The sequence below is a fragment of the Dipodomys ordii genome, unplaced genomic scaffold, assembly GCF_000151885.1.
Source record: "Dipodomys ordii isolate 6190 unplaced genomic scaffold, Dord_2.0 Scaffold231, whole genome shotgun sequence".
Classification (NCBI taxonomy): Eukaryota; Metazoa; Chordata; class Mammalia; order Rodentia; family Heteromyidae; genus Dipodomys; species Dipodomys ordii.
In genome coordinates, this window is record NW_012267447.1 from 359,145 (window position 1) to 382,263 (window position 23,119).

The 23,119-nt window shown below is 45.2% G+C and overlaps 1 protein-coding gene across 3 annotated transcripts in view; it reads left to right on the top strand.

The window, feature by feature from the left end:
• Huwe1 (HECT, UBA and WWE domain containing 1, E3 ubiquitin protein ligase) overlaps window positions 1-21,330 on the top strand; it is a 183,370-nt gene extending 162,040 nt beyond the window's left edge. For all 3 annotated transcript variants that reach the window (XM_013035924.1, XM_013035926.1, XM_013035927.1), the window contains 23 exons: window positions 671-926; window positions 1,796-1,926; window positions 2,632-2,846; window positions 2,931-3,219; window positions 3,347-3,449; window positions 4,666-5,212; window positions 5,921-6,518; window positions 7,315-7,433; window positions 7,525-7,681; window positions 9,436-9,568; window positions 9,806-10,008; window positions 10,621-10,748; window positions 11,902-11,998; window positions 14,532-14,687; window positions 15,098-15,343; window positions 15,743-15,860; window positions 16,568-16,708; window positions 17,381-17,668; window positions 17,781-17,886; window positions 18,763-18,880; window positions 19,488-19,669; window positions 19,886-20,076; window positions 20,704-21,330. In XM_013035924.1, the coding sequence (XP_012891378.1) occupies window positions 671-926; window positions 1,796-1,926; window positions 2,632-2,846; window positions 2,931-3,219; window positions 3,347-3,449; window positions 4,666-5,212; window positions 5,921-6,518; window positions 7,315-7,433; window positions 7,525-7,681; window positions 9,436-9,568; window positions 9,806-10,008; window positions 10,621-10,748; window positions 11,902-11,998; window positions 14,532-14,687; window positions 15,098-15,343; window positions 15,743-15,860; window positions 16,568-16,708; window positions 17,381-17,668; window positions 17,781-17,886; window positions 18,763-18,880; window positions 19,488-19,669; window positions 19,886-20,076; window positions 20,704-20,806 (4,625 nt within the window). In that variant the 3' untranslated portion in view covers window positions 20,807-21,330. The remainder of the gene's footprint in view (window positions 1-670; window positions 927-1,795; window positions 1,927-2,631; window positions 2,847-2,930; window positions 3,220-3,346; window positions 3,450-4,665; window positions 5,213-5,920; window positions 6,519-7,314; window positions 7,434-7,524; window positions 7,682-9,435; window positions 9,569-9,805; window positions 10,009-10,620; window positions 10,749-11,901; window positions 11,999-14,531; window positions 14,688-15,097; window positions 15,344-15,742; window positions 15,861-16,567; window positions 16,709-17,380; window positions 17,669-17,780; window positions 17,887-18,762; window positions 18,881-19,487; window positions 19,670-19,885; window positions 20,077-20,703) is intronic.
• The last annotated feature ends 1,789 nt before the right edge of the window (window positions 21,331-23,119 follow it).

Below are 23,119 nucleotides of genomic sequence, written 5' to 3' on the forward strand. Positions count from 1 at the left end.
TTTTATTTAATCATTTTCATATGCTGTGATTTCTTCAAGGAAACCTTTTATTTAGATAACTGAAACTGAAAGCACTCTTGGATCTGAAGGAAATCTTCTTTGGGGGGGGCGTCCGGTCTTGGGGCCTGAACTCTTTTTGCTTATGTGGTGCTGAGGAATCGAACCCACGGCCTCATGCATTAAAGGCAAGTACTCTACCACTGAGCCACCTTCCCAGGCCCCCCCCTTTTTTTTGGCGATCATGGGGCCTGAACTCTGGGCCTGGGCACTGTCCCTCAGCTCTTCAGCATCAGGCAAACGCTCTACCACTTGAGCCACAGCGCCACTTCCAGCTTTTTCTGTGTATGTGGTGCTGAGGAATCGAACCCAGGGCCTCATGCATGCAAGGCAAGCACTCTACCACTGAGCCACCTTCCCAGCCCCTGAAGGAAATCTTAAGTGTGGCAGGATTCATTATCTGATGTACCCAGGGAAGGTGTTTCACAAGCACACCTGGAACACTCAGTGATAGAAAAGCCTTGTAGTCTTAAAGAGCAAGTGAGCTGGAGGAGTGTCTAGTGGACAAGCAGGGAGTTAAGGTAGAGAAGATAGTAATCTGTCCCTAACTGTTCTGAAAGAGCAGCTGCCCCAATTCCAGAAATCTAACCTGTCCCTCTTGACTTCCTCCTAGCCTCTCTTTCCCCAGAGAGAGCTGAAGATTCTGATGCACTGACAGCTGTCAGCAGTCAACTGGAAGGCTCTCCTATGGACACCAGTAGCTTGGCTTCCTGTACCCTAGAGGAAGCTGTAGGTGACACCTCAGCAGCTGGGAATGCAGAGCAGCCCACAGCAGGGAGCTCTACTCTTGGGGATGCCCCATCTGTTGTAGCAGAAGCACAAGGCCAGACTGATGGGTCTGCAGAATCTTCCCAGCCAACTGAGGACAGGTAAACCCTGTGCGAACAAGAGGAAATTGGGGACGTGTAGGTGGTGTTTTGTTTTGCTTTGTTGGAAAGGTTGAATCTGGAGTCCTTATTAGAAAGCCAGTGACTAAGAGTGGACATGTCCCCAAAAACTTGCAACCTTGAATCCACTTAATGTTAGGAAACTGAGCCATGAGGGTAGTGAAGAAAGCAGAAAAACAATCTCAATAAACCAGATCAACTCTAATACAGAGTTGAAGAGGGCGCCATGGTGACCTGAGAGTCAGGAAACATAAAGCATGGTTTAAAATGGCAGCTGACGTGGTGGGGCCTAAATAGGATCATGATCACGGGGGCAGGGTCACAGGGAGCTAGAGAGTTCAGAGTCTTGCGAGTTCATGATAGGTCCAACAACCTATTGTCCAAGTCTCAACTCCTGCCTCTAGGAAGTCAGGCACACTTGTCACCTGGGGGCGGAATTTTATTTTGGAGGATTTTCTTACTATTTTTATACCACTACCGGGGTTTGGACTCACAGGCTCTCATTTAGCGTGACTGTCAGTCTACCAGTTGAGTCTTAACTCTAATTCCTGCTTTTTGCTACTCAAAAAGACAGGAAGATTTCTTGATTTGTCTGCTTGGGTTGGCTTTAAACTACAGTCCTAAAATCTCAGTCTGCTGAGTAGCTAGGAATATAAGTATGATCCATATGAACTCTGCCTGGAGAGAGTGTTTCAAACTATACTTGTGTTTGTTAACTTATGGGCCTGCGCATTTATACTAGGGAGATAAGCTTGTTTCTCTTTAAGTGTGGGTCGGAGGAGTTGTAGGAGTGTTTTGTAAATGAAAAAACATAAAACAGAGAAAACCTGGGAATGATTTGTTTCTTTCAGCTCTCCCCCTGCATCCTCTGAGAGTTCTTCTACCAGAGATTCTGCTGTGGCCATTTCTGGAGCAGACTCCCGAGGGATCCTGGAAGAGCCACTGCCTTCAACAAGCAGTGAAGAAGAAGATCCCCTCGCAGGTGAGTTCATTCTTGTTATTGCTATCCTAGAATCATTTTGGCTACCTGAGGATTATAGCCCTTTGCACAGAATTCCCCAGTCAAAGTGTTCCATTCATATGGGTAGTCATTTGTGTAAGAGGACTGGCAATAAAGGGATACTGGTGTTACAATTTTTTTTTTAAAAAGCCTGCTTTAGAGGAGTCAAACTGACCTTTAGCTTACTTATATTTTCCCACTTTTCTGCTACCTACCTATACAATTTGGGGCCATTATTTATGTCTAATTGTCATTGATACTATTAGTCAGCTTTCTATTAATGTAACAAACTACCTGAGATAATCCACTTTAAACAGGAAGGGTTTGTTTTTGCTCACAGTTTTAGCAAAGTCAGTCCACAGTCATTTGGCCCTTTATTGCCTTTAGACCTATGATAAGACACTAGTAGTACACCATGGTGAGAGCACATGGCAAGGAAACCATGAGAATGCACCAGGATCCCAATATGCTTTTCAGGAACTCAGACAACTTTCAACTTGGCCCCATCTATTAAAGGTTCTACTATTTTCCCAATAGTACCTTGGCTTTAGATGGTGGGTTTTGTCAGCCTTATCTGTCCAGTAACCTTCGCAAGAAATGAATAATTACAAAGCTACTTTTCCTAAAGCAGTGACATGGGCTTCTTTTCTCCATGTGTAAACATCTATTGCTTGCATCTCTCTTCAGGTATCAGTCTCCCAGAAGGTGTGGATCCCTCTTTTCTGGCTGCTTTACCTGATGACATCCGTCGAGAAGTCCTACAGAACCAGCTGGGTATCCGTCCACCAACCCGAAGTGCTCCTTCCTCAAACAGCTCCACTCCTGCAGTAGTGGGGAACCCTGGAGTCACCGAAGTGAGCCCTGAGTTCCTGGCTGCCCTCCCTCCAGCCATTCAGGAAGAAGTATGTGAGAGGGCAGATGGTGGAGCCAAGGCTCTATATAGGGCAGGAGATAGCTATCCTCTGTTGACTTCTGCTGTCCCATAGGTGCTGGCACAGCAGAGAGCTGAGCAACAGCGGCGAGAACTGGCCCAGAATGCCAACTCGGATACTCCCATGGACCCTGTGACCTTCATCCAGACTCTGCCCTCTGACCTCCGCCGAAGTGTCTTAGAGGACATGGAAGATAGTGTATTGGCTGTGATGCCGCCTGATATCGCAGCTGAGGCACAAGCCCTGAGACGAGAACAGGAAGCACGGCAACGGCAGCTCATGCACGAGCGTCTGTTTGGGCACAGCAGCACCTCTGCCCTCTCCGCCATTCTCCGAAGCCCAGGTACAGAGGGAGGCAAGTGGGAGGGCTCTGGAATATCTAGCTTTGGCCAGGTGAAGCTCTTGTTTTGTTAGCTGGATGCACTTCCCACCCTCCTTCACAAAATAAATTTCTTTTCCTTTCCTTCCAGCTTTCACCAGTCGCCTCAGTGGCAACCGTGGAGTCCAATACACTCGATTAGCTGTGCAGAGAGGTGGCACTTTCCAGATGGGGGGTAGCAGCAGCCATAACAGGTGCCTTTGTCTTTTCTTTTTACCTGTTCTATTAGTCCAGCTCCCTTAATATTATAAGCAAAGAAACTGAAATCCTGATGGGGTGGGGCATGGCCAGGCTAAGCGACTGTGGAGAGCCAGATCTTTGAACTCAGAAAGCTACACCTTTTGAGTTAGCCAGCTACTTAAGGCCAAGCAAGGCAGTAGGTATTTCCTATGGTTTTAACAAGAAGGAGAGCTACCTACCTTCAGGCAAATCACTTAACAGTGGGCCTAACATGCCAAAATTTGAATGGGACCCAAGTCACTTTTTGTAAGATGGACAGCCCCTTATAATCTAGAGAAGGCACAAACAAGCAATGTTTGAGTCTAGATGAAGTCAATTTTTTTGTTTTGTTGTGTTTTTAGTTAATATAATAGTGATGTACAGAGGGGTTAGTTACAAAGTCAGGTAATGAGTACATTTTCCCCTTCCTTGCCTATCTCCCAGGTTTCCCCTCTGTCTATGCCCACAAATTATATAGTTCATTTTCAACATAGTATTTAGTGAGTGCCACTGCTGCATTTGCCATTTCTGTGCCCCCTTTCCCCCCAAAGACAAATGAACAGAAACAATAAAGCCCTCTTGTTTCCATTTCCTAGAGTTCATTTTGACATATATGATCAAAGACACATAGACTTTGCACCTTTGTTTTCCTCCACTGAGAATGGCCTCCTCATTAAATGATACAGACCTGTGATGAGGTCTGTATGTGATCATGTGATGAGGGACAGTTATTTCATCTGTTTGAGCCTCTGGTTCATCATCTCCAAGCCGGGCATCAGTGGCCCATGCCTATAATCCTAGCTACTCAGAGGCTGAGAGGCTGAGATCTGAGGATCACATTCAAATCCAGCCCAGGCAGAAAACCCTGTGGGACTCCAATAAACCACTCAGAAAACGGGAAGTGGCGCTGTGGCTCAAGTGGTAAAGCACTCGCCTTTAGCTGAAGAGCTGAGGGATAGTGCCCAGGCCGAGTTCAAGCCCCATGACCAACAAAAAAAATGGGTGATTTTCAAGGCTGCTGGGGCAGAAATTACAGACATAAGGTGCCAGATATACAATAGACTCTCAGGAGAACCATTGTTATGTCCCTTCACAAGCCTCCCTGAAAGTATCTACTCATTCCCCTATACCAGAATTATACTACTTGCCAGAGTTTCATTGTTAACCACAAAAACTATGGTTTGTTTGTAGACCTTCTGGTAGTAATGTGGACACTCTCCTCCGACTCCGAGGACGGCTGCTTTTGGACCATGAAGCTTTGTCTTGTCTCTTGGTCCTACTTTTTGTGGATGAGCCAAAGCTCAATACTAGCCGTCTACATCGAGTACTAAGAAACCTCTGCTATCACGCCCAGACTCGCCACTGGGTCATCCGCAGTCTCCTATCAATCTTGCAGCGCAGCAGTGAAAGCGAGTTATGCATCGAAACACCTAAACTCTCCACAAGTGATGAAAAGAGCAAAAAGTCAAGCAAGAGTTCTGTGTCAAGTAGCCATGAGAATCGTCCCCTGGACTTACTCCACAAGATGGAGTCCAAAAGTTCCAACCAACTTTCCTGGCTCTCGGTATCCATGGATGCAGCCTTGGGCTGCAGGACTAATATATTCCAGATCCAGCGTTCAGGGGGCCGTAAACATACTGAGAAGCATGCAAGTAGTGGCTCCACTGTCCACATCCACCCACAGGCTGCTCCAGTTGTTTGCAGACACGTTCTGGACACACTCATTCAATTGGCCAAGGTGAGAAGCTTGAATGAAACCTTAACTATTAGGAATTGAAGAGGGGTAGCACTCTGGGTGAGAGTCAGATGCTAAGGAGACTGTGCTGTTTGTTTAGTCTGTTAAGCCCTATATGGTTTCTGAGAAAATGTTAAGTACAAGGGATTTGTGGGGGGGATCTTGTGCTCTTTCTAACTTTGATGCCCCATCCCATCGAATCATCAAAACAACTGTCTGTGGTTTATATGGTTCTCATTTTGCAGATAAAGAAGTTGGGACTGAGAACATTTCAGTGGCTTATTCATGTGACTAGAAAGTGATGGAGCTGGACCTAGAATTTAGGGCCGATTCTGTCAGTATTCTTTGACTAAAAAGTATTGCTTCCATGTATTAAGGGCCCATCCTATGCCATACACTATGACAAAATATATTTTCTCATGTAATCTCAACAACTGTGCAAAGCAGCATTGTCCTCCACATTTATAAACCCAGAGACTGAGGTGGCAGAAAATGGCTGCTTCTCATTCTGTCTTGCTGCAAAGCCCTTGCTCATTTCTCTAGACTACTTCACCATTTTTGATGAAATCTCCTTTATGCCATATACCCCATATCACCAAAGTTGCCCAAAGGAGAGGAGAATCTTGAAAGCAAATTGTCTCTCTGTCAGGAAAACTTACCTCTCTGGAGACCCCTTAGATCAAGCCTGTCCTGTCCTCTTTTTCCCACCAGGTGTTTCCCAGCCACTTCACACAGCAGCGGACCAAAGAAACAAACTGTGAGAGCGATCGGGAAAAGGGCAGTAAGCAAGCCTGCAGCCCATGTTCTTCACAGTCCAACAGTGGTGGCATTTGCACGGACTTCTGGGACTTATTGGTAAAACTGGACAACATGAATGTGAGCCGGAAAGGCAAGAACTCCGTGAAATCAGTGCCAGTGAGCACTGGTAGTGAGGGAGAAACCTCCCTCCACAGCCTGGAGGCCTCTCCCCTTGGGCAGCTCATGAACATGTTGTCACACTCAGTCATCCGACGGAGCTCTCTCTTAACGGAGAAACTCCTCAGACTCCTCTCTCTCATCTCAATTGCTCTCCCTGAAAACAAAGTGTCAGAAACACAGTCTAACTCCGGCAGTAGTGCTTCCTCCACTGCTGCCACCTCTGCTGCATCTACCACCACCACCACTGCGGCCGCCGTGTCCACACCCCCTGCTACATCCACCCCTCTCACTCCTGTTCCGTCTCTGGTTGCTGCCACAGCTATTTCTACCATTGCTGTATCTGCTTCTACCACCGTGACTACCCCCACGACTGCTACCACTACTGTCGCAAGTAAGTGGATGTAGGTTGGGAGCTGTTGTGTGTGGGTACTTTAGTCCCTCTCCCTAACTACCCCATTCAGGTACCCCTCCCTTAAATAGTAGTAATGTACCCACCTGGTAGTTTTTGTTTATGAGAGCAAGGTATGTTCATTCTCACTGCCATCTGCCCCAGTTTCCTCATATGCCTACCTCCTCGCCCATCCATTTCCCACACCATTTGTCTTTCATACATAGATACTCCTGTGAAGAGTATATTCCTGGAATATACCTTCTTTCGACTAGGTGTTATAAGGAAAAGAGAAAGGTCTAATTTGCAGAGAATGGAATGAGCCCTGTAGCACATGACTTGGGATGTGTCTGCATAAGTAGATTTGAAGGACTATGATAACAAGGCAGCAGTTAGAAGAAAGGCTTAGGTTCCTTTCTCACCTTAAAAAATAGAGCTCTGGGACAGGCACCAGTGGCTCATGCCAGTCCTGGAGCTTGAACTCAGGGCCTGGGCACTGTCCCTGAGCTGCTTTTTGCTCAAGGCTAGTGTTCTACCACCTGAGCCACTGCACCACTTTTGGCCTTTTCTGTTTATGTGGTACTGAAGAATCAAACCTAGGGCTTCATGCATGCTAGGCAAGCACTCTACTACTAAGCCACATTCCCAGTCCTCCAGAAGCCTATTACCCAAGTTGAAAGATTTAAATGTGGTTGGTACATTTTCATTTTTGCTACTTATCCATTTGGAAGCTCTGGACAGTTAAGTCTCTGCCTTGTAACAGTCACAGACTTACAGTGTTCTGTCTGTTTCCTCAAAGCTTCTACTACTAAAGGCAGCAAATCTCCAGCAAAGATGGGTGACGGAGGCAGTGGTGGTATGGACTTTAAAATGGTTTCCTCTGGCCTCACTGAAAATCAGCTACAGCTCTCTGTGGAGGTGAGTCTCAGTGCTTCTTCCCTGCCCAAGTTGACAACTAAAACCACACCTACCATGTGTAAAGCTTATACCCCTTGTCTATTTTTTCTAGGTGTTGACATCCCACTCTTGTTCAGAAGAAGGCCTAGAGGATGCAGCCAATGTGTTACTACAGCTCTCTCGGGGGGACCCTGGGACCCGGGACACAGTTCTCAAGCTGCTACTGAATGGAGCCCGCCATCTGGGTTATACCCTTTGTAAACAGATAGGTAATAAAAAGAGTAAGACACTGTCTTAAAGGGTTTCCTAAGCCAACCTACAAGCTAAATTAGACTCCATGTTCCCCAATACCTGACATACAGTGGCATTCCCAGGGGAGTGCATGGAAGCCTCAAGGCTTCCTCCTCCCTACCTATAGAGCCCCATGATGAGTTGCAGAGGCAGCTACACTACTACCTCAAAGACATGCCTGCCATGAATCTAAGCTCAGGATTTAGAGTCAGAATAATGTTCTTGGTTTTGAGTAGTATTGAGGATGCAAAAATTCTAACACGGGCTGGGAAGGTGGCTCAGTGGTAGAGTGCTTGCCTTGCATGCATGAGTCCCTGGGTTCCATTCCTCAGCTCCACATAAGCAGAAAAAGCCAGGAGTGGCACTGTGGCACTGTGGTAGAGCACCCTAGCCTTGAGCTGAAGAGCTGAGGGACAGCACCCAGGGCCAGAGATCAAGCCCCACAACTGACAAAAACATCTAACACAAGCCCAGCGCCGGTGGCTCACGCCTGTAATCCTAGCTACTGAGGAGGCTGAGATCTGAGGATCGGGTTCAAGCCAGCCGGGGCAGGAAAGTCCGTAAGACTCTTACCTCCAATAAAACACTAGAAAACTGGAAGTGGCACTGTGGCTCAAGCGGTAGAGCGCTCGCCTTGAGCTGAAGAGCTGAAGGACAGTTCCCAGGCCCAGAGTTTAAGCCCCACGACCAAAAAAAAAAAGAAGAAGAAGAAGAAGTCTTTAAAAAAAAGTCTAACAGACTGTCTACTTCCCTTCCTATTTGGCCAAGAAGAAAGTTAAAATGAAAGATTACCAAATTGATTTGGACTAAGAATACAGTCCCCATTTTCTTTCAATTGTGGGAATTTCATTGCTGTCTACCACCCCTACCCTTATCATGAGTCTCCCTAGATCTTTATTCCTTGCTAAATTCTACTGAACTTAACACAAATATTCCTAAAATGGAGATGAAGAATTGGTTGGCCTATATAACTTAGTATTTTTTTTGCCATGTCAGAATTAAAAGGTTCTTCCTCCAGATTATCTCTAATCTGTCTTAGCTACTACAATACCCATGAGATGGAGACTGTCCAAGCACCAATAGTATATAATTATCTCATAGCTCTCATAGCAGTCTTAACAGGTTAAACATATATTTCCATCAACAAGGTGCATAAGCAAACTAGAAATGGAATTGAGAAATGTAACTGGATTCACCACAAAACCTCAGGTAAAAAATGTACAGGTGCCAGGTGCTAGTGGTTCAGTAACCCAAGTTACTTAAGAGGCTGAGATCTAAGGATCACACACAATTCAAATCCAGCCCTGGCAGGAAAGTGTATGAGACTCTTTATCTCTAAATAATAACCGAAGGCTGGAAGTAGAGCTGTGGCTCAAGCATAGAATACTAGCCTTGAGCACAAAAGCTGAGAAACATTATCTAGGCCTTGAGTTCAAATCTCAGGACAACTCCAGAGAGATGGTGGAGGAAAGGGAGAGGAGTTCAGACCATGGCTTGTCTAGTTCCAAAAGACATTATTTTTGTGCACCAAATGGTATTTTGTGTAGACTAAACGTATTCCTAAGGTGAGGTAAACTGTAGTCACCAGCTGATTTATGAGCACATACAATAAGCTGGACTAGGCAAAATTCCTGTGTGGTCTAGGTCCTCTTCAAAGAGATAATCTGGGACGATTTGGCTTTCAACTGCTGCACTACGGCAACACTCTGATCTTTACACTTCTGCCTGTCAGGTACCCTACTGGCTGAGCTGCGAGAATACAACTTGGAACAGCAGAGGCGATCCCAATGTGAAACCCTTTCTCCTGATGGCCTGCCTGAGGAGCAGCCACAGACCACCAAACTGAAAGGGAAAATGCAGAGCAGGTGGGTAGTTGCTATCCTCTCTACTATGGTCTGGAAGCTGGGACAATTGTAAAAGATGCTCTTGCCAAATTCCTCTTTGATTTTCTTTTTCCGGGTGATTTTCTTATCCTACGTGCATGTGACCTGACTTTTTTCTCAAACTCCCCACTTCTGAAGTCCTTTATTTCTCTGATCCTTGCTCTGAGTGTTTATACTTTGATGCTGTCAATATACGCAAGCCACCTCTACACTATCCAGGTTTGACATGGCTGAGAATGTGGTAATTGTGGCATCTCAGAAGCGACCCTTGGGTGGCCGGGAGCTCCAGCTGCCTTCTATGTCCATGTTGACATCCAAGACATCCACCCAGAAGTTCTTCTTGAGGGTACTGCAGGTCATCATCCAGCTGCGGGACGACACACGCCGAGCTAACAAGAAAGCCAAGCAGACAGGCAGGCTAGGTATGGAACTAGAGTGTCCAGTTGAGGGGCAGGGTTGGTGGTGGAGGAACTATGAGTCCCATTAGGGACTAGACTCAATGCTCTGTTTGACTTTCCAAAGGGAATGATCAAAATGTTGATGACTTCGTTGTATATCTCATTCAAGCTACCCGCATAAGTGATTGAAAATAGGGCAGGTGGGAATTAAGGTGTGGGGTGGGCAGAGAGATCTGGCAAGGGAATTGGGAGCCAACCTTTTGTTGAATAAGATTTAACTCACTGGATGTGCACTTTATTTCTGCTTCTTCAGTCACTTGTAACTAAAACATGGTAGCCATGTGACCTTAGCCATTGGCTTACCAAATCATCTTTCCTACCTCTTTCCTTCAATCCCATAGTACTTTCTCACATGTCACCACCTTGCCTAGCGCCTTGTCTCACCTCCCCCCTTTCCCCTCCTCATTTGTAATGATAGGTTTTAGTGCCTGGTGATAAGTGAGTATACTCTGAAGCTGCTTGAACTAAAGCTCAAAGAGCTCAGCAAGATGCCCTGTGGCAGCCCTGGAGATGAGAGGGTTGGGCATTCCTTCTTTCTACGTTTCATATCTTGCTTCCCTTTGTTCTTTCTCCCAGGTTCCTCCGGTTTAGGCTCAGCTAGCAGCATCCAGGCAGCTGTTCGGCAGCTGGAGGCTGAAGCTGATGCCATTATACAAATGGTACGTGAGGGTCAAAGGGCGCGGAGACAGCAACAAGCAGCAACGGTTAGCATGATGCCTGTGGCCCCTCATTCATTTGTCTCTCCCTCCCGCACCATTTCATCAGTGGGGTTTCATTGGCCTTACCTTGTGTGCTTTTGCATTAAGTTTGCTATATGAATGCTTCTGGACAACAAGGTTACTTTCTTCTGTTGGCGTTTTTTCTTACTATTTGTTGATTGGTTTCTTGGTTTGAAGTTCGATTTGGTTTCAAGCTTTGCTATCATCCCATTCTCAGCTATCCAGTCAATAGTGGTGCTTTTGCGGACTGCTTAATGCTAAGTGTCTGGGTCCTGAAGGGATGTGGGGTGAAGATTTCTTTCAGTGTTATGGAACAGTAGAGATACATCAGAGACATCTCAGGAGTGCTATCCTTGAAAGTCTCCCAAACTTGGTATACATACCATGCAGCCACATCTGCCTGGCTGCTCCTCCCACCCTGGCTTCTGCCTCTGTTCTCCATAATCCCTTGGTACCCAGGCATTCAGGTACTTTAGGATGCTTTCAGCTACTTAAGGAGCCAGCTTAGTGTTAGGGTCCCTGCATAGAGTGACTGCAATAAAAGCCAGGCATAATAATGTATGCTGTGGCATTTTCATTGTCTTTCTTTGTGTGGAATTACTGCTGTATATGTTATGGCTAATGTTGGACATGCCAGGCATAGCCTACCTAGGTCCTAGGTCAGTCACTCCAGGAGGGTAGAAAGGGAAATTAAAGACTGTTGTTCTGGAGTATTTTTTACCCAGTGTCTATCACCTGCTGAGATAGATGTTGGTTCTTTAAGTCACTCAGGAGAGATTTCACTATTTTCTCTTTCTGAACAAGTGGCAGGGGAAGCAAGCTTACCCTCTGGCTATTTGAGTTTACACACACAAATACTTGTCCTGGATGGTTTGAAGTAAGTCTTCTGAAGGCATGTTTCTGACTGGACCTAGGGCTGGAGTGGAATGCACAAAATACAGGGAGCTCTTTGGAATACATGCAGGCTCTAGAGTGGACAGGAGGTGAGGAATGCCATCCTTATGACCTAAAGTGCCACAGCGTTTGCTAACCAGAGAGGAACTATCTAAGCTCAATATGCGAAAAGGGTTAATCTCTAACCTGTTCTAAGGAAAGCAAAGTTGCAGTCTGTATGTGACCTTATCTCCCTTTTATCCAGTCGGAGTCTAGCCAGTCTGATGCATCTGTCCGGAGAGAGGAGTCACCCATGGATGTGGATCAGCCATCTCCCGGTGCTCAAGATAATCAGTCCATTGGTCAGTACTACTTATTTCTAGCCCAGCAATAGGGAGAACCAGTCTTAGAGAATGTCTACTGGATCACTTGCCCCCAAATTAAAAAAACTCAGTGTTTTCCAGATTGTTACTGTGAACACCAGTTTCTGTAAATGTGAACTAATACCAAAACACATTGAAACTAGGTGATGGAATATGCTTATAATCCTGAGTGATTAGAAAGATAAGGAGTTCAGAACAGCTAGGGCTACATAATAAGACCTTGTCCCATAAAAACAATACAAAGAAAACATGTATATAAAAGCCCGGCACTGGTGGCTCACACCTGTAATCCTAGCTACTCAGGAGACTGAGATCTGAGGATCTCGGTTCAAAGCCAGCCCTGCCGTGGCAGGAAAGTCCGTGTAAGATTCTTATCTCCAATAAACACTCAGAAAACCGGAAGTGGCGCTGTGGCTCAAGTGGTAGAGTGCTGGACCTTGAGCTGAAGAGCTGAGGGACAGCGCTCAGGCCCAGAGTTCAAGCCCCACAACAAACAAAAAGAAAACATGTATATGACAAATGGAGAAGGCCTGTGTTCTAAGTCTTGGCTCCCCTGATTACTTGACTCACATCTGAGGGAAGCTTCTCTTATTTTGTTTCCTCATTTAAAATAGGGATATTTGCAAGCATAGGGCCCTGAGCTTAAACCTCAGTTTCTTAAAATTAGGGATATTCAAATCACTAGGAACTGTGTTGAAAATGGAACTTACACGACTTATAGATGGGAACGAGAGGGAAAACCTGGAGAGAGCGAGGGAAGGGATTACATTGTCCAAAAAGAAATGTATTCTTTACCTGATTTATGTAACTGTAACTTCTCTGTACATCACCTTTATAATAACAATAATTTTTTTAATTGGGAATATTCAGTTGTTAGGACTTAATAAGTAGTGATTAGCAAAGTACCTGGCACATGGTGAAATGCTATTGTTAGTGGCATTTCTCAAGGTTGGTTGTGCACAGAATGCTTTTGGGTACCCCTTGGCACATTCCTGTGGGATACTATTCTCATAGGATATTTTCTTTCTTTCTTTCTTTTTTTTTTGGTCCAGTAGTGGGCCTGAACTCTGGGCCTGAGCGGTGTCCCTCAGCTCTTCAGCTCAAGGCTAGTGCTCTGCCACTTGAACCACAGCGCCACTTCCGGCTTTTTTCTTTTTGCTTATGTGATGCTGAGGAATTGAACCCAGGGCCTCAGTCATGCAAGGCAAGCGCCCTACCACTAAGCCACATACCCAGCCCATCATAGGATATTTTCTTTTTTTTTGTCAGTCATAGGACTTAAACTCTGGGCCTGGGCACTGTCCCTGAGCTCTTCAGCTAAAAGAGAGTGCTTTACCACTTGAGCCACAGTGCCACTTCCAGTTTTCTAGTGGTTTATTGGAGATAAGAGTCTCATGGACTTTCCTGCTTGGGCTGGCTTTGAACCTCTATCCTTAGATCTCAGCCTTCTGAGTAGCTAGGATTATAGGCATGAGCCACTGGCACACAGCAGATATTCAATTTTTAAATATATTGAATCACTATTCATCTGAACTTTATGGAGCTAGATACTCCCATCTCCCATGATCTCCCTTCATCATCTTTTTTTTTTAATGGTCAGTTCAGGGGTTTGAATTCAGGGCCTGGGCGCTATCCCTGAGCTTTTGTGCTCAAGGTTAGCACTCTACAACTTTCAGCCAGACCTCCACTTCAGTTTTCTGGTGGTTAATTGGAGATAAGAGTATTGTGGGGACTTTCCTGCTTGCGATGGCTTTAAATCATGATCCTCAGTCTTCGTTAGGATTACCGACATGGGCCACCTGCTCCCAGTCTGTTCCTGATTCTTGAAAAAGTAGAGAGGAAGCAATCTGCTTCCAAAAGCAGCTGTCAGAATTTAATGAGGATAATGTCCTATAAAACATACTCTGGCCGGGCGCTGGTGGCTCACACCTGTAATCCTAGCTACTCAGGAGGCTGAGATCTGAGGATCGCGGTTCAAAGCCAGCCCGGGCAGGAGAGACCGTGAGACTCCTATCTCCAATAAACCACCAGAAAACCGGAAGTGGCGCTGTAGCTCAAGTGGTAGAGCGCTCGCCTTGAGCTAAAGAGCTGAGGGACAGCGCCCAGGCCCAGGTTCAAGCCCCACGACCGACCAAAAAAAAAAAAAATACTCTGAACTGCAATGTATTTAACCAAAGTTGGATTGTGGTTAGGTAACTTAACCCACAGATTTCCTGTGAGTTAATGAGGCAATGACTTGATTGGACTACCATAGACTTAAGTGAGCACTGGGCACTTGAAACGTGGCTAGTTTGTGTCACTGCGGAACCAAATTTGTTACTAAATGGCATCCAAATTTGTTACAGTACAGGACTAGAACTTACCCCTAGATATTTGCTTAGTTAGCAATACTCAGTGGCCAATGGGCCCAGCAGATATATCTGTGCAGTTGCCTGTCCAGTTGGTCTGGGGAAAAACTCTTGGGAAAGAAACCTTGAAGGCTTTCTAACTCTGTCTTCTGTGTGCCCAATAGCCTCAGATGGACCATCACAGGGAGAAAAAGAGAAAGAGGAAAGACCCCCTGAGTTACCCTTGCTCAGTGAGCAGCTGAGCCTAGATGAGCTATGGGACATGCTGGGGGAATGCTTAAAGGAACTGGAAGAATCCCACGATCAGCATGCGGTGCTAGGTGAGTTGTTTGTTGCTAGCTCCAAGCTCTGCTGTTCTGCTCCGCAACACAGCCCATGCTGCCAATTTTTTTCTTCCAAGTTTGTTCTTTCTCCTTCTTATCTATAGCAGTGTTCAATTCTCTGTCCTTAGTATCAAGAAAAAGGTTACTTCCTCTCTTAGTAACTAGAGTATTTTGCTCACCAGATCAGGGCAATCTGTGTATGTGACAGTCCATCCTGTTTTTCTCTGGCTTTGAGGGAGTGCAGATTTCTTCCAGGGCTTTTTGTCTACCATTGGGTTTGAAGTCCTACATTATTTCTTCCATATTGTATTTTTATGATTGGTTTAGAGGAGCAGAGGGGTTTGTATGTTCAAGTGTATCAAGTAAAGTGACACTTCCTTGATAATGCTTTTCCCCTCACCCCTCAGTGCTACAGCCTGCTGTTGAGGCCTTCTTTCTGGTCCATGCCACAGAGCGGGAGAGCAAGCCTCCTGTCCGAGACACCCGTGAGAGCCAGCTGGCACACATCAAGGACGAGCCTCCTCCGCTCTCCCCTGCCCCCTTAACCCCAGCCACTCCCTCCTCCCTTGACCCATTCTTCTCCCGGGAGCCCTCGTCTATGCACATCTCCTCAAGCCTGCCCCCCGACACACAGAAGTTCCTTCGTTTTGCAGGTACAGGGACCTCTCAGTCTCCTAGATTCAGGGTTACTTCATGTTTTATCCTTAGGTGGTCCAGCTGATCCAGCACAGTGAAAGATAGAGAAAGAGAGAGGGAGGAAGGGAGGGCGAGCGAGCGAGCATGCGTGCGCATGTGGCATGCATAGTGAGCCTAATGAAGCACATAGCCCAGGGCCTTGTGTGCCACCATAAGTGGTTTTTGCTTTATCCTGAGGCCATGGGAAGCCAGGCATGGTAGAAATGCCCCTATTCGTTTGCATGCACACTTCAGAGCTGACCTTAACTTTGGCTGGTTCTTACAAAGTACCCTGGAAAGGAAGAACAGAAAAGTTTCTAGGTGGTGGGCTTCCATGATGTGCTTCTGATTTTTGCTGTCCTGTTTTTTCCCCTCAGAGACTCACCGCACTGTGTTAAACCAGATTCTACGGCAGTCTACCACCCACCTTGCTGATGGGCCTTTTGCTGTCTTAGTAGATTACATTCGTGTCCTTGACTTTGATGTCAAACGCAAGTATGTGCCTGAATGGAGGGATATGAGAGCTCCCAACATGATATCCATAGTTGTTTCTAGGACCAAAACTTTTGCTTGGTAGCAATGGGTGGAATGGTGTTTGGTGGAGAAAGAAGCGTCTAACCTGTGCTACTAACAGTCATTGCGTACACACACACACACACACACACACACACACACCCTCTCTTCATTCTTCATTAGCTAAATGAGAGCCATATGTTTTTTTAACCATATGGTTTTCTAAAGTCCCATTCCATCCTTTGGTGTTGTGAGGCTGTGGTGCACTCATAGCTGGGCTCAGAAGCACTTCCACACCATTCTTGGAATAATTTCTATTGCCTGTACACACACACACACACTTATTACTTGCTCGTTGAAGAAATCCCATACCACAATATGTGGGAGTATTACTCAAAGATAGAAAAAGTCAGGCACTGGCTGGCGGCTCATGCCTGTTATCTTAGCTACTCAGAAGGCTGAGATCTGAGGATCCAATCACAGCTTAAAGCCAATGTGGGCAGGAAAGTCTGTGAGATTCTTACCTCCATTAAACTACTTTAAAAGTAAAGAAAAGAAAAAAAACTTTTTTCAAGTTGGTCAGAAGTAGAGACCAAAGTGTTTAGAAAATAGAAGTGTTACTGTGGGTCTTATGAGATGCACAGAAGCTTGCTCTGCCATTTCCCAATCCTACTTTCCTAACTCCCAAGGTATTTCCGCCAAGAGCTAGAGCGTTTGGATGAAGGGCTCCGTAAAGAAGACATGGCTGTGCATGTCCGCCGAGATCATGTGTTCGAAGACTCCTATCGGGAGCTACATCGCAAATCCCCTGAAGAAATGAAGAATCGATTGTAAGAGAACCGACAAGTCTGGCTATTGCAGGGGACCTCTTTCTGTATAGTAGTAGTGGCTTGCTCTGACCTCAAATTTAGAACATTTTGGCAGTAGCTGTCTGGCTTCAATAATCTCGCTGATTTGTCTTCTAACTTCTGGGCCTGTCTTACTGGCCAGCTATGACTGAGCTAATCAAGTTCTAGGCAGCCAGGAAGAGTCTCTGGTGTTTATAAGGATACCCCTGAAGGCTTCACGATAAGTGTTCTTGTTGTTAAACTCAGAATCAGAAGCCCGCTAAACAAATGGTAGCCTAGATTGGGAAAGATTCTATGTATATACATGAGTACCCCTACCCAATGGAAAACTGCTAAATGATGATTTTGAAACCACCTAGAGGAGACTGGCAGTTTGTAATAACGTGTATCTCTGGAACTGATGACGAGACTTCTCAGGGTCATACAAAGACTTCACCTTGGTCTTTGTAGTCTGAGCCCATCATCCATGTGATTACACAAGAGGTCAGAATATCCTCCCAATGCTCTCTGGCACTGTGTTCACTTCTTCACATCTGATACCACACTCCCCAAAGTCTGCTTTGCACTTTCCCTGGCTCATATGATGCTACACAAATGGTTAGATTTGTCCTGGGCTTCCTGTATAGTCCTCTTGTTTCTGCTGTCTTAATACAGGTATATAGTGTTTGAAGGAGAAGAAGGTCAGGATGCTGGAGGCCTCCTGCGAGAGTGGTATATGATCATCTCACGAGAGATGTTTAACCCTATGTATGCCTTGTTCCGTACCTCACCTGGTGATCGAGTCACCTACACCATCAACCCATCTTCCCACTGCAACCCCAATCACCTCAGCTACTTCAAATTTGTCGGGCGCATAGTGGCCAAAGCTGTATATGACAACCGCCTCCTAGAGTGCTACTTCACTCGGTCCTTCTACAAACACATCTTGGGCAAATCTGTCAGGTAAGAAAAATGTGGCATAGCCCTGAGCTTGTGGAGTCCAATCCTTTCTTATCTCCCATCCCTATACTAACAATCCTTCCACCAATGATCCTGTGTAATTATGTTTTCCTAGATATACAGATATGGAAAGTGAAGATTACCATTTCTACCAGGGCCTGGTTTACCTGCTAGAAAATGATGTCTCCACACTCGGCTATGACCTTACCTTCAGTACTGAGGTAGGTCATTTTAAGGGTCCTTGGAACAGACACTGGATAATCTTAATTCTAAGGAAGCACTTTGACTTCTTTAAGCCCTATTCCTTGTACTTTAATCAGACCAATGGATGCGAAAGATAATCACTTACAATTGCTAAAAATAATTCAGGCTATTAGCTAAACTAAATGCACTAGTTGCATAGGTCTTCATTGTTGAAACATTATAGAACTATTAAGAAGAAAATATTACGACTACTCTTCTTCCCTCAAATTATTTTTCCATAAAGATTGTATTTGTACTTGCCTGTAATTTTAGCTATTCAGGAGCCTGAGATCTGAGGATTGTGGTTCAGAGCCAGCCCAGACAAGAAAATCCATGAACCAATTGATCACCAAAAAGCTGAAAGTGGAGCTGTAGCTCAAGTGGTAAAGAGCTAGCCTTGAGTGGAGAACCTCAGACAGTGCCCAAGGCCCTAAGTTAGAGTCTCTCCCCATCCCCCAGTACTGGCCCAAAAGGGGGGAAAAAAACAGTGCCTGGTCTAGTGTGCGTGTGTGTGTGCGTGTGTGTATGCACACTTGTCCTGGAGCTTGAATTCAAGGTTTGGGTGCTATCCCTTAACTTTTTCTACTCAAGGCTGGCACTCTGTCACTTGAGTCACAGTTTTGCTTCTGGATTTTTGGTGGTTATTTGGAGATAGTGTCTCACTGACTTTTCTGCCCAGGCTGTCTGAACCTCAATCCCTAGATCTCGGTTTCCTGAGTAGCCAAGATTACAGGAATGAGCCACTTGTGCCAGCTCTATTTATTGTTGACAGCTGCCTCTCCATCTTCTTTATGTATTCTAAGCCAAAAAAGAATTTCCCTTATTCCTTATTTTTGGTATTTGGGATCTTCTAGGTCCAAGAGTTTGGAGTCTGTGAAGTTCGTGACCTCAAACCCAATGGGGCAAACATCTTGGTAACAGAGGAGAATAAGAAGGAATATGTACACTTGGTGTGCCAGATGAGAATGACAGGTATGAAAAATGCCCTTTCAATCTCTACTTGCTCAATATGAGAAAAGTTGAGACCTCATTCATTTCTTTGTTTTTTCTTTTTGGTCCAAGACCAGAACTTAACTAACGTACTTGACTCTTGCTCATTGGCTGGTATCCTACCAATTGAGCCACAGTACCAACCCTGTTGCTCTTACCTTTTGCTCTTATTTGTATGGCAAAGTCTTATATAAAAGGAGTTAAAACAGCCAGGCACCAGTGGCTCATGCCTGTAATCCTAGCTGCTCAGGAGGCTGAGATGTGGAGATCGTACTTCAAAACAGATTGGGCATCATTTCCACTAAAACTACTAAAAGAAAAGCCAGAAATGGAGCTGTGGCTCAAGAGGTAAATTGTTAGCCTTGAGCAAAGGAAGCTCAGGGACAACACCTAAGGCCCTGAGTTCAAGCCCCAGGATCAGCACACACAAACCAAAAAAAAATCAAAATACCTGACCAAAAATACATAATTTCATCCACTTTCAGTTGCCAGATATGTATTCCTTGTAGCATCAGGATTCAAATTAGGGATCTCTGACCTCTAGCAGTTGTGTGCATTCAGAAGTCATGTGGTTTGGTTCTCTTTCCAGGAGCTATCCGAAAACAGCTGGCAGCTTTCTTGGAAGGCTTCTATGAGATCATTCCAAAGCGCCTCATTTCCATATTCACTGAGCAGGAATTAGAGTTGCTCATATCAGGACTGCCCACCATTGACATTGATGATCTGAAATCCAACACTGAGTACCACAAGTACCAGTCCAACTCTATTCAGGTAACAACTTTCTCCATATACGCCTGATCCAATGAAATGCTTGTTTACATTACAGGTGATCTAATGCTACTCTTCTGAGACATAGTTTCAGCTGTTGCTGGTGCTTTTGCCCATCCTATAATGTGACTTACCAATAGATTGCGAATCTAACAATGTTTCCCACTCTTCCTTCCAAGCTGTCTTCCTAATACCAGCATCTTGTGTCCATTCCTCCAGATCCAGTGGTTTTGGAGGGCATTGCGTTCTTTCGACCAAGCTGACCGTGCCAAGTTCCTCCAATTTGTCACGGGTACTTCCAAGGTACCCCTGCAAGGCTTTGCTGCCCTAGAAGGCATGAATGGCATTCAAAAGTTTCAGATCCATCGAGATGACAGGTCCACAGATCGCCTACCTTCTGCTCACACATGGTAAGGGGAAGTATTTGTTTTCTCCTTTTCAATGTTTATATTGAGCTTGCAGAATTGGTGCTTCTAGACCCCTACCCAAAATGAGGAACACAAATCTGGCTCAGTACTTCACACTGGCTAGTGTTTTTTGATGGTTCTATGGAGAAGGTGATGTTTGAGAAGAGGAAGAGCTTAGCTTAGCCTCTATACTTTTAGGGCCAGGCTGTTTTGAGAGCAGCAAGGTTAGATGGATGTTTCCCATGCCTAGAGGCCACTATTTAAAAAACAAAAATACAGCAGAGCTGGCTGATAGTGGCTCACACCTGTAATGCTAGCTACTCAGGAGGCTGAGATCTGAGGATCACAGTTCAAAACCAGCCCAGGAAGGAAAATTCATGAGACTCTTATCTCTAACCACCAAAAAGCCAGAAGTAGAGCTGTGGCTGTTGTGGTAGAGTGTTAGCCTTGAGCAAAAAAGAAGCTTAGGACCTGAGTTCAAGGCCCAGGAATGGCACCAAAAACAAAAAGTACAAAAAACTAAAAAAGAAAAAACTCAAGAAAAAGCAAGGGAGGGCCAGTGGGTGCCATGAGAACATAGGGATCTAGTTGCCATCTCTTCTCATGGATCAATCTTTCTTCTTTTCCTAGTTTTAATCAGCTGGACCTGCCTGCTTATGAGAGCTTTAAGAAACTCCGTCACATGCTACTACTGGCCATCCAAGAGTGCTCTGAAGGCTTTGGGCTGGCCTAAACGGCACTGCCCAATTCTGTGGGGTTTTTCTACCATTGTTGGACCTGGGGAGGGGGGGGGAATGTTTAAAAAGAACCAGAAAGAAAATGTCAAAAACCAATAAATGAAATCCACCAACTCACCATGTGTGTCTCCCAGCTGCCCCATCTTCTCCAGCGCATACCTGTTTCCCTTCTGCTCATTCTCTTTCCTCCCTCATCCCCTTTGCTCACCTCTCCCCTTTCCATGCCGTCCATGGTCCCCACCCCATGTGTTAAGAAGGCAGTAGCCTTTGCAGGGACCTGTTTGTCCCAACTGTTTGAACAGTGTGCTCCTCAGATTCTGTGTTCAGAAGGATTTGCTGCATTGAGACTTGAAACCTTTGGATAGGGGAAAAATTATATATATATATATTTTTTTGTTCTGTTTGCATTTCTTAATTTGTGCTTGGAATGTGTTGATGTGCACAGCTAATGATTCAATGCGAGACAAGATTGGCGTCTGTGTTGTGGAGGTTTCAAATAAAGAGCACTCTTCATAACTCACTTTTCACATTGGAGTTTTTTTCAACTTAAATAAGCAAAGCACATCCTACACATCTGGAGAAGATCCAAATGAACTTCTCCAGAAAAATCATCTCTGCCATTCCAGCTCACCCACCAACCTCCACCTCTGGTTCAACTTCCTCCTTGTAAAGGCAGTTTCCTCATTGAGAGGTTTGCAGGAATTTGGGGGATGGTCTTCTTAAAAATTTTTTTAATACTTTACCTGAACTTGGGGGCTATGACTGGTCACCAAGGACAAAGCTTCAGCTTGCTCAAGGGGCACAAACTAGCAGGTTGAATAACCTTGAGTTCACTCAAGGATTTTATTTGGTTGAGCCTTTGTAAGTTTAGTTTCTTCTGCTAATATTTTAGTTCATCTCCATCCCTAATGAATTTTAGTAAGCAAGAGATTTGACTAGCTCTCCAGTTTTTGTTTTGTCTGTTCCTCTTGTCATCTGCCTGCCTGTCTGCTAGTCTGACTGTCCACAGATCACCTAGTGAGTCTCTTGTGCTTTTTACTCCATTCAGCACTTAAAGCTGATCTACTTAAAGATTTTGATGGTTCCTGCCTTCAACAACAAAAAATTAATTTAATAAAAGTTTAGTTAGAAAAACAACCCCAATGGTGCTTGTTCTGCTTGATTTGTGTGGTTTTTCTTATTCATTGAGGTATTTACATCAAAGATTTTCCTGTGGCCATGTCTCAAAGCGGGATGCAGAAAGGTAAAGGGGCCTAATCTGAGCCATTTTCCCTTATGTTTAGCATTCACACTAGCACCTAACCCTGAGAAGATAGTAATTCAACCCTATCCTGAGCATGTGGTCTGGAAAGAAACCATCAGCTCAATGTTGAAAGGCCTAGAAGGCGAGGGAGGCTTCCCAATGTCTTCAGCCTTGAGTGGAATCTTTAAAGCTGGGTTGCAGATGAGTTTTAAGAAAGCAGGAGTCCAGGAACCAGTAGCTGAGGCCTGTAATCCTAGCTACTCTGGAGGCTGAGATCTATGGATCACAGTTCAAAGCCATCCTGGGAAGGAAAGTTTGTACAATTCTTAATCTCCAATTAACCAGTGGAGCTCTGGTGCAAGTTGTAGAGTGCTAGCCTTGGGGTGGGGAGGGAGCTTAGAGACAGGGCCTAAGCCCTGATTTCAAGGGCCAAGACTGGTACATGAGCAAAAGTGCACACACATGGTTTACTTTTAAAAACAGTTCTGGAGCTGAGCGCCAGTGGCTCATGCCTGTAATCCTAGCTACACAGGAAGCTGAGATCTGAGGATCAATTTTCAAAACCATCCCAACAGGAAAGTCCATGATACTTACCTCCAATTAATCACAGAAAAAACTGGAAGTGAAGCTAGCTGTGATAGCTCAAGTGGTAGAGTTCAAGCCCCCAGAACCAGCACAAAAAAAGTCCTAATTACAATAAACAAAACTTCCATTGTCCAGTAGAATATGTTTCATAGCATTTATAACTATAGCAGTGAAAATGTTTCAATTGAGTATACCAGTGCAGCCTCAAAGATAAGTTAGCTGGGCGCAGGTGGCTCACGCTTGTAATCCCAGGTACTAAGGAGGCTGAGATCTGAGGATCATGGTTCAAAGCTAGCCAGGGCAGGAAAGTCCCTGAGACTCATCTCCAATAAACCACCAGAAAACAGGAAGTGGCACTGTGGCTCAAGTGGTAGAGCACTTGCCTTGAGCTGAAGAGCTGAGGGGCAGCACCCAGGCCCAGAGTTCAAGCCTCACGACCGGCCAAAACAGTTTTGAGTTATATGTAAGACTCCCTTGCAAG